At 36.0% G+C, this 15,807-nt stretch overlaps 1 protein-coding gene across 3 annotated transcripts in view; it reads right to left on the reverse strand.

Annotated features, from left to right (window-relative positions):
* The window catches only part of ADGRB3 (adhesion G protein-coupled receptor B3), an 856,417-nt gene that overhangs the window by 163,700 nt on the left and 676,910 nt on the right, over positions 1 to 15,807 (reverse strand). For all 3 annotated transcript variants that reach the window (XM_070450225.1, XM_070450226.1, XM_020897092.2), the window contains 3 exons: positions 5,918 to 6,044; positions 4,195 to 4,298; positions 231 to 333 (listed from right to left, as the gene is read on the reverse strand). In XM_070450225.1, the coding sequence (XP_070306326.1) occupies positions 231 to 333; positions 4,195 to 4,298; positions 5,918 to 6,044 (334 nt within the window). The remainder of the gene's footprint in view (positions 1 to 230; positions 334 to 4,194; positions 4,299 to 5,917; positions 6,045 to 15,807) is intronic.

Raw genomic sequence — 15,807 nt, forward strand, 5'->3', positions numbered from 1 at the left:
TTCTACTATTATAAACAGCCTCTCAGTTCCCAAGAAATTAAGTCAAAGTCATGTATTTCTGTACTGGAATACATAATACTTTTATTCAGAACAAGATATTTTTACTTTTAAAAATAATTTTGTCATAAATTCCCCATGTTATTAAGAAAAAAAACATTTAGATTATCAATAAGCAACTTTAGGTCACAACATAAACACAGAAAGAGAATGAAAATAATCACCAACCATACCTTATTATGTGTCTGAGTCTGTCCAACCAGTATGAGGATGTTGGATGAGATGATAGACAGGCAGAAGTTAATTAGAATTATGGACCTCTCAGAGCGTATGTACCTAACCAGAGAGAGAAAAAGTGTCCAACTTTAAAGTTCAAAGGAAAGATGAAAAATTCTCTGTTATACAAATTGGCAGAACGCATCCAGAAAAAGATACACTAAGCTGCAGGCTTTATGTGAGAAAACATAAAAAACAGTCATTTTTAAGAAAGATTATGGCAAAAACCACCACAATATTGTAAAATGATTAGGCTCCAATTTATATAAATAAATTAATTTAAAAAAAGAAAGATTATCCTTTGAGACCCAATTTTATAGTGAAATGTGACATCCAAGAGACCTTAAATTTTATTTTCTTTAGACCTTAGTGTAGACAACATGGCATTTCTGACAGAAGCTAAGCTGTACCTGTGTTATCACTGTACATTTTTTTACTAGAAATAAAAAATTTCTTTGAACTATGAATTAGTATGAGAACCTTTACTATAAATGTATATATAATATGCTAATTATCACCAAACTCATCAATGGGTAAAACTCTAGAACCAAAAAGAAAAAAAATCCACACAAATTGTGAAATATACCCCCACCCCTGCACTGTTTACTAGAAAGATGCCATTACTTTCATGAAACCACAAACATTTTCATCCACTACGTCATTATCTCAAGTTTTTTTAGGTTGTTATTCTTTACATTTTTCTTTTCCTGAGGAATTGTCCCAAACCAAGAAAAAAGAAAATGAATCTTTACTACTAAAAACTAACCCAGTCCACAAATTATTCATCATTAGGCTAGAAAATTACTTGGCGTCTGCCATATTTTACCCTCATGAAGAAGTTTATATACGGTCTGTCACATAATTTTTAAGTGCATCAAGAATGTAATTCATGGAGAAAACTGCTCAGAATCAAATGTTCTACCAGCTGTTTACCCTAATAGGGTAGCAGCTATTTTGCTTTCCTGTACCCAGTGGCAAATCACTGAGTGACATTAAAAAAAAAAAAAGAAGATATATTTGTTCTTGCTGTGAATTTGAGACTGTCCGATTTGTATTAGAACATGAAATCACTGTCCACGCCTGTGCGGGGTTACACGGGGGTGCAAGAGATCTGGAGACACTTTAGAAAGTAAAATCTATCAAAGTTCTTTCTCTCTGTTGTGAGGAATATGAAGGCTGAGGCCCTACATTCCACCACATAGTTCAGAAAGGAATGCAAACCAGAAATGAGTAACAATAAAACATAAAAGCATTTTTAATGTAAGAGAAGCTTCCTTTCTTCACAGAACATAGAAGGAGCCTAAGTTGACTCTCAATTAAAAAAGAAAAATGGGCTCAAGAGCATTAATCTTGTCCCTGCATCATCAATATCTAAAAATATAATAAACCACACACTGGGATACTGAAAACATCATCAAGTGTTAAGTTGCTTCTTATTTTGTGGGTGGGATATGTATCACAAAGAGTTTAAGGACTGCACAAAACTGACCCTTTATGTGATATTAAAGGCTTCCATGACACCACAAGTACATAGATATTATTTAAAAGTTTTCATTGATATTATTTACTCAGTAAATAGAAGAATCATGGTAATAAGGACCTAGACAGACCAACCTGCAGAGTTTTTCCATTTTCATTTCCATTGTAATATTGCCTTAAAATTTTACTAGTTATCTCAACTTTGAAAACTTTCTATAAAAATGTTTTATGTTTTAAGCAAAATTTGTGAGTGCATCATTTCAATATATGGGCTGAAAGGACACGCTCAGTTGCTCTTTGATGTAACAACATAACTCCACAGAATATATTTGTAGGTGGAGAGAACGTCACAGTGGATTCATTTTTTTGATTAACATTTCTGATAAACTATATGAGACACCAACAAATTTCAAAGTAGTAATTATATATAAAATAATTTTTATGTTCACACATTTTATACATCATTAGAAAAGCAAAAATTATAAATCTCTTAATTAGAAAAAAAGGCAGTACGATCCTGAGCATTCATGCTACAAGAGCCACTTAATATCAATAGCTTTTGAATCTTGAAACTTCTATCAAATTATTAATATTATTTCAATTCTTCTACCTGTAGACAATGAGTTGATGGCCACTAACTGTTAGGAATTCAAATTTATATTGTTTCTGGGGAGTGTCTTTTATACTTCTAAGTGTCATGTCAAAACTGGGTAGATACTTGCAGTTGGAGAAAACTCTTATAGTAGGTGATTTTCCTGGATTTTCTGTATTATAGAAAACTTTACTAGGGACTAATTAATCCCGTACTTCTTGGATAAACTTCTTATATCATTTATACCAGCAGTGTTTGTGCTAGCATTAGCCACATCTGTTGAGGTGTGAAGAAAAGGGGGAATTGGTGGCTGAACTCTAAGTAATGAGAAATGGAACTTAGTCCTGAATATCTCAGTGAGTATGAATTATGATGCTATTGATGAACTGTGATACTATTACCTAGTATCCTGGCCTGTAAACACTGCCTCGTTTCCTTAGAAGAATCTTTTAGGCAACTGTGGGAGAGAAAGGCTTCTTTCCAGTCTCTGCCTGTCTTGCTCTTGTATTATCAGGACAATGCCTGATCGACTGAGCCCTGAACCCAGGATCCTACTGTCTACTATGCCATGCCTAGACCAAGCATCTCTTTCATTTCATAAGACTGATTATACATTATTAGATTGTCTTTCTTAGCACCTTACTACCCTTCATGGGAAGGCAGAACTTCTGTTACATATCTGCACCAACAGACCAAGAATGTATAAATACTTAGTTTTGTATGAAGCATAAAAATTTTAATATCTTTGACAATATAATATCCTGGACAATTAACTTTTGTCTTCAAAAGAGTAAAAAATGTAACAGAGAACATTTTTTTTTCCAAAAACAGAGGTCAATCAAATGACCTTTCCTTAATAAATTATAATTAACTTCTGGACAGAATTTTTTTTATATTAAGTAAAAGATAAGTACATACTAGGGCTGGCAATCTTTGCAATTTTAATATTTCAAATATTCAAATAATAATATGTAATTATCTATTTACTAATATAGCAACTGTTTTTAGAATATTTTTAACTAATAAAAATGGAAATAATAATGTTTAACATTTAAAAATTTATTGGGAAGTTTGGTTACACACTAGCTAACAATATGTCAGTAGACACAATAAACCTTACAAGTCTAATATTCTCATTAATAGAATAAGAACAAATCTTAGGAAAACACTATATTTTCACATAATATCAAGTAGATGCAATTTCAGGTATTATAGAACAGTATTTTTCAATCACTTCCTCTTGTCTATGTATTTTTTCTGACTTCTTTTAATCAGTTTGTCAAAATCTGACTTATTGGAAACATTCAACCAAGAAACCTTTTCTAAAGCTTTATGGTATCTATTATGTTAATATATTAATATTATAGAAGATTTTACTCATTGTACAGGACACATTGTATGTGTTTAAAACAAGAATTTGTAGACCATATTTCTATAACAGAGAAATTAATTTGACTGTATCAATTAAACTCTCAAACTCAATAGCAGTTGGGATAAATAGAAACCGCACATAGACTGAATTTGGGGTATTAAGAATACTTGGGCATAAGCAACTTGTTGAAGACTACCATCATCTGACTTGAGTGTGTGTGTGTGCGTGTGTGTGTGTGTGTGTGTGTGTATGCTTCGTTTATTTTCTTATCATAGGAAAATACAGAGAAGAAAATTAAGTAAACACTTACTTAGCACTTTTGAGTTCATCTATTATAGTTCAATCAAAGCAATTATAGCTGTTTTAAAGGTACTTTTGCCAATAAATCAAGAAAACATGAGACATGTAATAGCTATCACAGTCTGATTTAACTCTGAATAACAGCATTCCATTTGAAGTGTGCTAACTGATTACATACCTCCATAACGCGGCATAGACCACTGCTAGGGTGACCAACGCCAAGCAGGAAAGGCCACTGCCCACGATTAGGGTAACTGAAGGTGTATTGGAGGATTCCATGATCTGCAAATCAAAAAAAAGAACACACAAAATAGAGAGAGAGAGAGAGAGGATTTTTAAAATAAATGAAAATAACTTCTAAACTCAACCAAACTATCCTAACACTCAAAAATAGCCAATATAGTTGTTATAGTAACCAGATAATTACCCAGTAACCACTCTGTTCACATATTCTCAACCCCTAAAATGACTAATTCTAGCTGCTCCCTCTCTCCCACTGTGAAGTAATGAAGGCCTTAAGAGTTTTCAGTGCTTGATTGTGGCATATACCCACTTATTGCTTTCTAAAATAAATCACTAAAGTTACAACTTGGACAGCATTAACACGTTAAATTTTCTCTAGCTGATATTTGAAGCAGTATTCATTTTTCTTCAACTAACTACAGTTCAGTTATTTCACAATATGCGTTTTTAGCGAAATGTACCTTTATCCTCCTATTTACAAGGCATTATGTTATACAAATCTGGTAACTAGATATTGAAAAATGTTCAAACTTTCTGACTTTTGACAACTTTGCTTTAAGTCAAGTATTCTTTCATTTAATTTCAGTAGCTTGGCCTCCTAGAATATAGAAGAAAATAAAATTTCAGATATAAGACCTAGAATATGTTTTGTGATTCTTTTTTCTGTGGACAAAATATAGAGTTAATTTTCACAGTCAATATCATTTTTAAAATATATGACCTTGAAAAATAAAACCTTATATTTTTAAAAAAATGTATAAAGATCACAAGCAGTCACTGATTTGAGAGATTTCTTTCTTCAGACACTAACATGGTACTAACTAGTAAAATCTACTGTTTTTTTCATATTTATAGTATTGGAAGTTTAAAGAAATGTACTTTAAGATCAAGTGTGTTCCAAACCTTAGATAGGCACAATGAATTTTATAGATATTTTTTGTTATCAAAATAAGTAACAGTGATGCATATTTAGGCCAGATTTAGAAAGAAAGTCACATTTATTTTAATAATTATTTCTCACCATTTCAATTTCTGAAACAATTTTTCAAAATACCTTTGATGAGGATACTGTTTTTCTTTCAGACAGTTCATATAGCTGCCTGCTTCAGAAACTAGTTTTGCAAATCTATATACTTCTAAGGAATGATTTTACAGTTTCTGATAGTCCATACTTTCACTAAAACTTCATTTAATGTTTTAAAAATAAATATCCAAGGACATCCCAGAAAACCTGTACTGAAAATATCCAATGCAGATATGCAATGTGTTTGGCTATAGTGTCTGGGGTCTTCATTCTACTACTAACAGTATCCTTACAAATTCCCCAGAACAGATTTCGAGTTCTAAAATAAAAGGTTAAGCTGACAATTATTTTTATTTGAAAGTTTGCAGCATATTAGCAATATGATTGTACTACATGCTTAAAACTATACTGCAGAAATTTCAAGTTAGAAGACATAAAATTGAGTAGAATTTAGTTATAGCACACCAACTAGAATTCATTTCACCAAGCCACTGTAGCTAAGGAGGAGACGAACCCAATTTTGCCACCCTGCAACATTTTCCATTTCCCCATTTAAAATGCAGTTCCCTGGAGAAACACTCTCCACAACGTCCCTGCCTTTGCATTAAAGCCGTGTTTTCCCTTTGTTACTTACTATTTCTCTAGGTTGCTGAGCCAAAATGGCGAAGGTAGAGAGACGATCACATAAGCATTTCGTATGGGATGCATCGGTAAGCACAGTTTTACATCCCTGGGTGGACCACGTTCCCAAAGAATCGTTCCTGCAAAGTGTGGGGGGAAGATCGGGATAAATACGCCTGACGGCCAATTCCGTAAAGAAGAAAATGCAGTTTAATTGAGAGAATCGTCTACTGTAATTCCCGCACAGGAAAAAGGAAAAAAAAAAAAATCTACTTGTTGTTGAACAGGACGTAATTTAGATGCATCTCCAGTAAGGCAAAGCGAGAGTGTTTGGAGGAAGCAGGCGGGCGGCGGTGCAGCGTGCAGAGAGCTGTCCAGCGCCGGAGGTGCTGAAACCGGCACTGACTCTGTCCAGCCCTCTGCGCGGAACGGCGGCAGCGGCGGCGGCACGAGCAGCCGCCAGAGCGTTGGCAGCCACTTCCTATGCTCATCGGATCGTTTCAAACACTCAGAGTGTAAAGAGGCTTTTCACATTTCAGACCAGCTCTGATTCCCGTCCCGTATTTTTGGATCCTGAATGTTGGCTTTTAAAACGAGGATTTCTCTGAAAAGCCTGCCTAAAAGGTTAGATAGCTCGTGTTGGGTGATAGAATCTTCTCCGCTGTTGGTTAGGGATTTTTTTTTTTTCCTCCCCTTAGAATTAGCTGCTGTGAAAATTTCACCCTGGAAATGGGAAGCAGCAGCAGCAGCAGCGGCATCAGCTGGTTCCGACTCTCATTGCCTTTGCCTGGTATCCAGGGGAGGGGTGGGTCTCAGACAGAAGCTTCCCACTCCACACTTCACTCAGCCCGAGCTCCTCTGAAGCCCTTGACATTGCTCCCCCCATCCCCACCCACCTCTCTTCCCGGGGTGGGGCATTAAGTATTAAGCTAACCTGGAGTCTGCTACAACATTTAGAAGAATAACTCCACCTCAAAGTCTGGTAGGAAAGGGGAAAGAGGGCCTGCTTCAATGTTCCCTTTGGTGTAGCCATTCAAAATTCTAAAGCATATGGTTTATTTCCCACCCCAGCAGAACAATAAAAATGGTATCAACCTACGCCTACTTGAGGGGGGTAAAGAAGGGGGAGAATCCTTCCACCCCCGACTGAACTACTCCACAAGAAGAGGCAGAAAAGAAAAAAAAAAAATAGCTACGGAGTTCAACCAATCAACTTGATTATCATTACACGTGTTATATACTGAATGCACCAATTGTCACCTCCCCTCCCCCAGGCATGGAAACTCTCCAACTAGCAAACCTGTGTGTATGTGAGTGCTTAAATTTCAAACCAAGTTACTATCTATGTTAAAAATGACTCTCAAACTCCAGAAGCAGAACACATGGCTTGATGTTAATTTTGATAAGGTACTTTTTATTTCACCTACTCTATATCTCTGAATGCCTAAAGCTATTGGGCTAAATATGAATGCAGTCTATTTCTGAGGTATTTCAATGACAGAGGTTTCACTGTGATAGTTGGACCTCCAGGTTGAGTTGTAGAATATAATTCACACTATCCCTATTTTTGTATTTAGATGCAATATCTGTTTAACATTTATTAATTTTATTTTAATATTGATTTGATGTCATTAATATTCATGACTCAAAATACTGTTAGTTACAACTTTTTTTAAAGAGAAAGAATAGACTATATTTGGGAAGAGGCACATAAAAATTATGACTAAGTTTATCCAAGTACTTCTAAGTATTAGCCAGCTAATATGAGTCACTTAAAAATTTGGTAGATTCTTTTCTTTCTCATGATGTCATAGAACCATGCAATATATATATATATATATAATTGATTGTCTGTCTCTTATATCTTATCTTCTTGTGACAAACAGTTAAGGCCAAATAAAAAATGTTTATCTCAGTAGATTAAAGTTTAAAGAAGAATGATACATTTAAGAGAATCTGACAATTTTTAAAGCATAACATTGCATTATTCATCCTGGATAACAGCTTATTTATCCTGGAAAGAAGTATTTCTGCTCTCAAGATGGAGTCCAATATATACACTTTTCACATTATGTAGCTATGAACAATAAACCAAAACAAAGTCTTAACCAGGAACAAAACTGTACTGCAAATAAGACCTCATATGAGACAAAGTGGCATGTTTACATTTAGGTAGTGAAAGCTTGTTTACTCAAGAAAATGTTAGCTATCACTAACCTTTGACTGTCAGATATAGTCTATGTTCAATATAATGTTGCTATCCTCTGAAGATCATGTAAATTTTATATGACATCTTTAGAAAAGTAGGTCAATTTACTTTGCTCTGTACAATGATGTAGTGCTGACCTGATCCAGCTCCAGGCAAACTGGGAAGTAAGTGACACTGGTTTCCATTTTTTAATCTTTAATTCCCCCCAAGCATGAAATGTTTCTAATCTCACTGGACCCCTTTTGATGGGTCCCTTCTTAAGGTTACATAACCTCTGTCCTTAGTTTTCTTTGGAATTATTATCCCTTTGTTGACTTTATCTGATTAAACTAAGATAATAAAAATGACTGAGTATAGTTTGATGTGTTCTCTTCAGCTTAACACAGTCATAAAACACAAAATAATGCATCTGATGGCAGAACACCAGAATATGATCAGATGGGTAGGAGTGAAAATTTTGATAGGTGAGGGGTAACTATCAACTTCTATACTTACTTCCAAGAGTTGAGTGTGATGCCATCAGATGTTAAACTTTATATTCTTTCATAAAAATCTCTTGATATTATAAAATCACTAGCATACACATTACTATTATTACAAAAACTATAATATATGTCACCTGTATTTTCAAATAGCCATTCCGACTGTACAAAATTCTTTGAAAGCATGGCACATGTGTCTGATTGATTTCAGGGAGACCTTGTAAAACAAACTGTTATGGCGGTAGAGATAATGTGAAGCAAAACAGCTTCCTTGTCTGCACAGAACAAGGTTTTAAAACACGTGGACTATTCCAGCAGTCACATTATTCTTCTAATTTCAGAGATTTGCATGCCACGATTAATGGTATAACTGTGAATTATTCTTAGTTATTAAGTGTACCTTGTCATCAATGGGGCAAGCGAATACAATGAAATATGTATGAACATTAAAGATATAATAAGACTCACAGACTGAGGATGTCAGAAACAAACACAAAATGGCGATACTGAAAAATCACATCTTTTTTTTCATAGTGTCTTTTCTGGATGCTAATTTTTTTTTCAAAAGTTTTCCAAATAACTAGGCCTGCAGAAATTTCATATAACTAGCACGTTCTTTGTTGGCTACATCTACATTCACCCATGTTAGCCATTAGCTGTCATCTGTACCTCTTTTCCTTCTTCCTATTATTAGGCTGGCTAAAAGAAGAAAAAAGTGCCTGTCCCAAGTACTCAAAAGTACATACTCACAAGCACAGAATTCTGTGAAAATATAAGACCCCAAATCTATTACTTCCCAGCTTACGACTTATTTGAGGCCTTTCTCAATTTTCTAAGAGTTTATATGATATTTCTCTGAATCTGAATTCATTGTTGGGTTCTTGATTTCACGGGAGAATTAAATAATACAGCATACAATTATATTCTTTAGCATTTAAGATTAAGGAAAAAGATTATCCGTTCGCTCCAATGAAAAGCTGTTAGCAAAAAACTTGATAGCAAAAACTTACAGTGACACATTTCAAAACTGTGTCAAGAAAGCAAACTTGTATCTTTTGAAATACCAATACAGCTAAATATTCCTCTCAAATCAGTCTTTTATAAACTGTTTATACTGCTTCACGGTACATCAACGTGTAAAGTGTTTATCATGAATAAGTGATACACTTTAGGAGCTTTATTATAAAATCTCAGGATTTTGATGGTCAATTTATTCAAAATCAAAATAGCTACAATATCACTTCTTAAAAATTTAATACATAACTTCTGAGTACACTGTCTTTAAAACGTATGTGCACTGAAGGAAAGTGTTTCCCAGTCATAGCAGTCATTAATGTCTAAGAACTAGGTGAATCTGTATCACTTTCAATGTATATGCTACACCTTGAATGAATAATTATATATGTCTCTTTCTATAAATTATTCTCGTAATACAGAAATTTTGGAGTACAGATAAGGAAATGTTCTCAGTTTTGAGCAGAAACAGTCTTGAAGGCAATCTAGTTTCCAGGACATTGGAAATACTGACAAATTTGTTGTCTCTATCAACTATTGCTGTGTCAGAACGCAGTGATTCATAAAATTAGGAAGTTTTGTGAGAACTAACTTTAGTGATCACCTAGCCAATTGGTTTTCAACACTTATTGTATATTAAAGCCATTTGGAGACCTTTAAAAATTAAAGTCTGAGGTGGGGCCTGGAATTATTTCTTTTCCCCAGATGATTCTGATATGCAGTCAAGGTTGAGAAGCACTGATCTATCCCAAACACTTACTTTTACAGATGAGGAAAGTGAAGTGCAGTGAATTTAGGAAGCTTGTTGAAGGCACAGAGTGAGACACAAGGTTGTCTCTCTCATTTCTAGAGACTTTTTTCAATACTAAATTTTAGATGTAACCTGTTTTAAACAGAATGTAATGAACAGTCCTATGAAGTATAAGGTCTGCGTGTCATGTTACCTACACTCGAAAATAATGCGGCCTGTGTGTAGTGGTTTTTAGAAAGTATGATTTATCAGTGGATGAATTTAGCTAAAGATAGATTATCAAACTGTTGTGTTCATATTGTTTTTTAAGTGAAATATATATATATATATGTAAATTATCATAATGGCTGCATATAGTATTATATACTAGTATACACATACCTATATAAATCATTTTTTACCATAAAAAGAATAAAAACATAAAGCATTAATATTTCATTCACTGTCATGAAATTTAGGAGTGAGTACTCTGCGACAGGAAGGAACAACACTTATCATTCACTACTGAACCTGAAATTACAAGTGACTCCTCCATACCTTAAAAACCAGCAGAATCCCAATTTTTCACTTCAGTTCAGTTCAGTCGCTCAGTCATGTCCAACTCTTTGTGGCCCCATGGACGGCAACACGCCAGGCTTCCCTGTCCATCACCAACTCCTGAAGTCCACCCAAACTCATGTCCATTGAGTTGGTGATGCCAACGAACTATCTCATCTTCTGTTGTCCCCTTCTCCTCCTGCCTTCAATCTTTCCCAGCATCAGGGTCTTTTCCAAGGAGTAAGTTCTTTGCATCAAGTGGCCAAAATATTGGAGTTTCAGCTTCAGCATCAATCCTTCCAATGAATATTCAGGACTGATTTCCTTTAGGGTTGACTGATTTGATCTCCTTACTGTCCAAGGGGCTCTCAAGAGTCTTCTCCAACACCACAGTTCAAAAGCATCAATTCTTTGGCACTCAGCTTTCTTTATAGTCCAACTCTCATATCCATACATGACTACTGGATAAACCATAGCATTGACTAGGCAGACCTTTGGTGGCAAAGTAATGTCTCTGCTTTTTAATATGCTGTCTAGGTTGGTCATAGCTTTTCTTCTGAGGAGCAAGCATCTTTTAATTTCATGGCTGCAGTCAACATCTGCAGTGATTTTGGAGTGCCCCAAAATAAGTCTCTCACTGTTTCCATTGTTTCCCCATCTATTTGCCATGAAGTGATGGGACTGGATGCCATGATCTTAGTTTTCTGAATGTTGAGTTTTAAGCCAACTTTTTCACTCTCCTCTTTCACATTCATCAAGAGGCTCTTTAGTTCTTCTTCGCTTTCTATCATAAGGGTGGTGTCATCTGCATATCTGAGGTTATTGATATTTCTCCCAGCAATCTTGATTCCAGCTTGTGCTTCCTCCAGCCCAGCATTTCTCATGATGTACTCTGCATATAAGTTAAATAAGCAGGGTGACAATATACAGCCTTGATGTACTCCTTTCCTGATGTGGAACCAGTCTGTTGTTCCATGTCCATTTCTAACTGTTGCTTCTTGACCTGCATACAGGTTTCTCAGGAGGCAGGTCAGGTGATCTGGTATTCCCATCTCTTTAAGAATGTTCCACCTAGATATGAGCTAGTTCCAGGAACACTCTACACTTAGATTTTCCCAGCACTTCTCTGTGCCCATTCATGCTTTCTATCCACCACTGGAACATTAGTTGATAAATTCACCTTTCTTACTTTATTTACAAAATGAACACTCCCCATGCCACAATAAAATGTCAGTGCTTTTGAGAACTGTGTCCTGTATGAATTTGAATCAGCGACATACCAGTTTTCACTTAGTAAGGACTTAGTGACAATATTTTGCTCAGTTAATTTAACAATTATTTATATTTCAAGGGATGGATTTTTTTTTTTAATACTTTTGGACCCAGACAGAATGTCTTAGCTCTAAATCATCTGCTGCCCTTCAGCATATCATAGAAATGCAATCTGAAGAGCATCAATGGATCTTAATAGGCTTATCTATTTGCTTAAGGTCGTTAAACATCATCTGATGATAAATTCTGAAAGATTTGGCATCCTGCAGTGATTATGCTCAATCTAGCAGTAAGGCCTAAGTCTTCACTAACTAGTCAGTAAGTATTTAGTGAGTGTTTTTCAAATACCAAAGTGGAAGACACATACAAAAAGAAACCTAACATTTTCTTTCCTAGGAAAGTTGACCTTCTGGTTGTAACGACTGCACAACCAAAAATGTTTTCTATCTGATTAGTTTTACAAATTGTTCCAGAAAACTCTTCCAGTACTGCCCTTCCATTTTAAGGCACTATCATTTTTTCTCCAGATAAATACCATTATTGGGCTCCCTGTTCCTTCCTTGCTATCTACCCTCAAGTTCCATTTCAACACAGCAACCAGAGATCCTATTGACACATATGTGCACTCATGTAGCTCTGTTCAAAACTCTCTCCGTGGTTCTTCTCATCTCACATGGAGTGAAAGACAATGCCTGTAAGCTTGTTGTTTCCTCACCGTGGCATTTTTGTGCTGTCAATTCTCAGGGTCCAAAATGCACTCTTCAAAGACAGTCATGTTGCCGATTCTCTCACATCACATAGGTCTTTGCCTTTATGTCATCCTTCCAGAGACGTCACTGGCTATCCAACTTAACATAGCAACTCCCCCTCTGTAGTAGGCTAAAGTTAGCTTAACTCCTATACAGTTTTTCTCATCAAGAGGTGGAGGTTTTCCTTCCTCTTGCTGTGAATCGTGGTAAGCCTGTGACTTGATTTGGTCAGAAAAATGCAGTGAAAGTGATCTGTTTGAACTGAGGGCTCAAAAGTTCTTACAGTTTCCAGCCTCATCATCCTGAAATTCTGCTTTCATGTGGGGTGGCACAGTCTGGCTTCACGAAGGGTGACAGACCAGCACCAACCACCAGGTATGTGAGTGAGGCCGTATTAGGTCATCCATCCCTAAGCAGAGCTGTTAGTTTACTGTAGCCTGGTGAATGACACCAGACAAAACTGCAGAAGAACCAACTAGCTGAACTCAATCAAAGAGCTGAATCACAGAATTATTAACAGCAACATGATTGCTTTCTACGCCACTAAGATTTGAGGTGGTTTGTTATACAGGAAATGATGCGTTACCCATCATTACTTTCCTACATGCCCTGCTCTTGACCTTATTGGTCTACTGCTGCCTGTAGCACTTACTACATCTAACACATTTATGCATGCACTTTTTAATTCACTTTTTTCCTGTCTTTGCTTACTAGAATGCAAACTTCCAGAGAATAGTGATATCTATGCATTCATTTCAGTCTTCTAAGATCCTAAACAGAGCTTGACACATAGCAGGTGCTCGATAAATATTTGTTGATTTTGTTGTATTTTTGATTTGTTGATTTTGGTGTAGATTTTGACCTAGAGTGGCTGGACTTTCTGACCTCATTACTTCATTTCTCAACAAATATTAATCTTCAAAGACATTCAAACACTGTGCTAGATTATGTTATGGCCATACAGATTTCCACTTTGCCTTTTGGAGCTTGAGAGCTTCAGTGGTAATTATTTTGCAGGTGTAGTGTCATTGTCATTTCGTCACACATTAAATTCAAGAATATGTTGCTCTTGTTGTTGCTCTTGACTGAATATCATTTATAAGAATGGTAGCATCAGTTTTATTTCCAGTAATGGCATTTGTTGATTTACTTATGTTTAAAACTGTGGTAAGAACAGTTAGCATGCAAGGCACGGAATATACAGCTGACAATAGCCCGAATGTCGTACACAGATCTCTGGAACTTACTCATCTTGGATAACTGAAACTTTACCCCACAGAACAGAAACTCCATTTCCTCCTCTCCCAGCTGCTGGCAACCACGATTTCCAAAGTATAAGCAACAAAAGCAAAAAAAATGACAAGTAGATGAAAAAAAAATTCTGCCTAACAAAGGAAGCAAGAGAGTGAATTGGCAGCCAGCAGAATGGGAAAAACTACTCTCGAGCCACATAAATGATAAGGAGTTAATATGTCAAATACATAAGGAACTCTTACACACCCAGAGCAAAAAGAAAAACAATTAAAAAGGGGAAAAGTAGTATCTTTTTTTGCCATTTTGTAAACTGGAATCCCTGAGAGTAGAAAGGAGTATGGGAAGTAAAACCATTAAGGGAATCAATCTACTGGCTTATAAATATGTATAAATATCTTCACCATGATGCATTAATAATTAAAGGTTAAAATATGCAAGGTGCCATCATTAATTAGTCAATAGGCAAATAAAAATAATCATGCTAATGAAAATAACAGCTAACATTTATTGAGTGTCTATCCAATGTTAGGTGCTGTGGTGGATACTTTAAACACATTTACAAAGAAATCCTAAAATGAAATATCAAGGTTGCTAGTATTGACAAAGAGACTCAATGCCTCCATCCAGGATCATGAGGGCCCTGGAGACAGAAAAAAGCCCACAGTTGGAAGGTGCCTGGATATCTCCATCTGCCTATGGTCCATGTAACGGTGGATGCCTACCTTTGTCCTTATTATATATGTTTAAAATAAATAAATGTCACCAAGAGATGGTGACATTCCTCACGCCATCCCGCTGGTGCAGAGCTACACCAGGAGCTAAGCCTGAGCCCGTATACCTTCAGAGCAGATTCCCATCCCTCAGTTCTTCCAGTGAGGCGGAGACAGGCAAGTGCACAGCTCGAGCTAAGAACATTCAAGGGAGTACTCAGAAAGGTCACCGTTTTGGGAACTGAAATCTCAGTGCGTCACTCGGACAAAGAGAAATATTGTATGTGGAATATAAAAAAAATGGTACAAATGAACTTATTTACGAAACAGAAATAGAGTCACAGATGTAGAAAACAAATTGAAGATTATGAAGGGGGAAGGAAGAGAGGACAATACTTGGAAATTCAGATGGACATACACACACTACTGTACATAAAATAGATAACCAACAAAGACCTTCTCTATAGCACAGGGAACTCACTCCTTAATACTCTGAAGGGGCCTCTATGAGAAAATAATCTAAAAAAGAATGGATATATGTTTATGTCTAACTCGTTCACTTTGCTGTACAGCAGAAATTAATACAACACTGTAAAGCAATGCTGTTGTTCAGTCGCTAAGTTGTGTCAAATTCTTTGTGACCCCATGGACTGCAGCATGCCAGTCTTCCTTGAATTTCACAATCTCCTGCAGTATGCTCAAACTGATGTCCACTGTGTCCGTGATGCCATCCAATCATCTCATCCTCTGTCTCCCCCTTCTCCTCCTGCCTTCAAATTTTCCCAAGCATTAAGGTCTTTCTCAATGAGTTGGCTCTTCGCATCAGGTGACCAAACTATTGGCGCTTCAGATTCAGCATCAGTCCTTCCAATGAATAGTCAGGACTGATTTCTTTTAGGACTGACCAGTTTGATCTCCTTGCTGA

Source organism: Odocoileus virginianus, chromosome 19, assembly GCF_023699985.2.
Source record: "Odocoileus virginianus isolate 20LAN1187 ecotype Illinois chromosome 19, Ovbor_1.2, whole genome shotgun sequence".
NCBI classification, from domain to species: Eukaryota; Metazoa; Chordata; class Mammalia; order Artiodactyla; family Cervidae; genus Odocoileus; species Odocoileus virginianus.